The 2,749-nt window shown below is 63.0% G+C and overlaps 1 protein-coding gene across 1 annotated transcript in view; it reads right to left on the bottom strand.

Moving 5' to 3' along the window:
• The window catches only part of HUWE1 (HECT, UBA and WWE domain containing E3 ubiquitin protein ligase 1), a gene marked incomplete at its 3' end in the record, with an annotated part of 37,248 nt that overhangs the window by 22,948 nt on the left and 11,551 nt on the right, over window positions 1–2,749 (bottom strand). Inside the window, exon 2 of the mRNA XM_029913332.1 lies at window positions 393–463. Coding sequence (XP_029769192.1) covers window positions 393–437 — 45 coding nt within the window. The remainder of the gene's footprint in view (window positions 1–392; window positions 464–2,749) is intronic.

Here is a 2,749-nt window from a genome sequence, read left to right as displayed (position 1 = left end):
CTCCCCGGCTCTGGGAGGGGAGTGGGGGCTAGTGGTTAGAGCAGGGGAGGGCTGGGAGCCAGGACTCCTGGGTTCTCCTGGCTCTGGGAGGGGACTGGGGGCTGGGAGCCCGGACTCCTGGGTTCTCTCCCCAGCTCTGGATTCAGTTTGATCCCTGTAAAAATGGCAGCCCAAGCATGGCCTGGCAATTCCTAGGCCAGAGGATTTACGTCCCGTTGCGAAGGCAGATCCTGCCCGCAGCGGTAATATCTCCCAGGCAGCATGATGGCCCGGCTGGCCAGTAGCCCAGCACTCTGCTCATTAGCCAGCCCCGAGCCCTGTGTTCCCCGGGAGCCTTCCAGCCCCCAATCCCGCCCGGAAGACCGAGGGTTCCAATCCCCAGCGATACTCACAGCCTCAGTGGGGGTTTTCTTCAGTTTCGTTCGGTCCACTTTCATTTTTTATTCTTTTCCACTTTCTGATCCTGGAAGAGAAGAGCGGAGAACCGGCGGTGAACACGGGAGGGCCAGGAAGGGAGCCTCGCAGCCAGCAGAGGGGTTTGTCCTAGTTGCGCTGCCATAGGATCCAGGCCCTCTTGTCCTGGCTCAAGGCCCCACCATGCCAGGCCTGGACAGACAGCGCTCCCAGGCGGGCCCTTCCCCCAGCAGGGACAATCTAAGGAGACAGGCCACAGGTCTCGCCCAAGGTCACAGGTTAGTGGCAGAGCTGGGCACAGAACTCAGGAGTCCTGGCTCCCAGTTTCCCCCACCACACACACACACCCCGCTAGACCCCACTCCCCTCTGGAGCTGGGGACGGAATCCAGGAGTCCTGGCTCCCAGCTCCACCCCCTCACTAACTACTACACACCACCCTCAGTCAATCGAGATTGGGGACCCCATGTGCCCACGACTCGAGACCAGGGTCCCCCTAATCACACCAGACTCCAGCTGACTTGCCCCCTTCCCACTGCACCAGGTGCCACTCAGTTCCCCCCTCCCCCAAACAAAATCAGCCCCCTCTGTTGTGCCAGCCCAGCTCCAGCCCGCGGCCCATCCCACTGGAGCGGGGAAGGGTGACCCCCAAGAGTTACCCTGGGCAGGGCAACAGTGCCACGTATGGGCGGAGCCAAGGCTGACTCCGCCCCCAGCCAGCCCGCACATCTGTCCAATAGCCTGGAGTTCCGGGAATGCCCTCACAATCCATTCTCTGGTTTCCCCCCTGCCCCCCACCCAGGCAGGGGGCTGGGTCTCCGCTCCGGCCCCCGGGGGTTTGAGCGCCTCAGAAAGGAATCGGCTTTTGACCCTCGATTCAGGCTTGACTCGGCTGGCCCGGAAGAGACGCGAGGGGCGAGCCCAACTGTCCCCCGCCAGCCGGCGACTCTCGAGAGCCGGGTCTGACCCCCAGGCACCCAAATGGCTTTGCTGCTCTGGGCTGCAGCTGGCCAGCGCTCCAAGGAGCACAGGCTTCGGGACAGGCACTGGCTATGCAGGGACCCCGATCTCAGCTGAGCCCCCTTGATTGCCTCACAAGGGCCCAGCAAGCAAGCGGCATGGCTGGATTGGAACCCACCCCAGGCAGATCAACGGCAAAACAACGAAAACTTCCACCCCAAGCCCGGTCTCCCCCTGCACCAAATGCCTTTGGGTTCAGAGCAAGGCAGACAGCTTCCCGGCCCCCAGATCAGCCCAGAGGGGAGGGATCGGGGGCCGGTACAGCCCCAGCGCCTAGTTTCAGGAGTGGCTTCGCAGTCGTCCCCAGCCCCCGGCAGCCCCCGGCCCGCAATGCTTTATTCGGCACTGGAGAGACCACGGCTGGACTGCGGTGCCCAGTTCAATCAGAGGGGCTGGCGAAAAGCCACAATTAATGGATTCGCACACCTGCCTTCGAGCGATGACTCCAGGTCCGCCAGCTCTTCAGCTTCCCAATGAGAAGGCGTTAAGGGGGGGGGGGGGGGTTGAGCCCAGGGGAGGGGGACCAACATATGAGAACAGGCTCTTTGATCCCGCGGAGAAAGGTCTAACAGACAAGCCGAGCCCCATTGTGCTGGGAACACACGGACCGACCTAGAGAGCCGGGAGGGAGACTCCGGGCCCCATGCCAAAGCCTGAGCCAGAACGAGGCACTTCTCCGGGCACATGACCTCCGCTGACCCCTGCTCTTGCACTCTGCTTTTTAGGGTCGGGCTGCCCCGCAAACAAAGCCGGGGCCTGCAGTCGGGCCAGAACTACAGCTCCCAGAAGGCAGTGGGCTTGCCTCGGCCTTGGCCGATGACGTCACGGCTCCGGAACAATGAATGTGCAGAAAACCCCCGCAGGAGCAGTGGGTGGGAGCGGTTTGAAGAGATGGGGTTTGAGGGGGCAGAGGGGGGGCATGCTCAGGGCTGCTGGGGCAGACTCGGGTCCCGAAATCCAGCGTGCACGCTCAAATCCACAGCACGTGCACACAGGGAACCTGAGCTGTAAGAACGACAGCGCGGCCCATTCTCTGGCAAAGGAGCCAACTGGCGCTAACCCCCCAGCACACACCCGAGTTCGTTCAGAGCCTACGGCCTAGGAGCAGGCCTGCCCGCTTCCTCTCAGGCTCTCTCCACGGCACGAAGGGCCCCCGGGGATCTTACCTGGCCCCCGTAGCGCACAGGCCAGGAACTGCCCCTCGACAGGGCCCAGAGCAGATCTTTTGGGGGCGGGAGCCTGATCCTGATTTACGGATGGAGAATCAATCGCTCCCTTGGTTGCTCACTCTTGGGTCAGGCTGGGAAGGGGGGGGG

Source organism: Terrapene carolina, unplaced genomic scaffold (genome assembly GCF_002925995.2).
Source record: "Terrapene carolina triunguis isolate 2854851 unplaced genomic scaffold, T_m_triunguis-2.0 Scaffold588, whole genome shotgun sequence".
Taxonomy (NCBI): Eukaryota; Metazoa; Chordata; order Testudines; family Emydidae; genus Terrapene; species Terrapene triunguis.
Note: the sequence above shows the minus strand (reverse complement) of the source record. Positions and strands in the feature narration are given on the sequence as shown.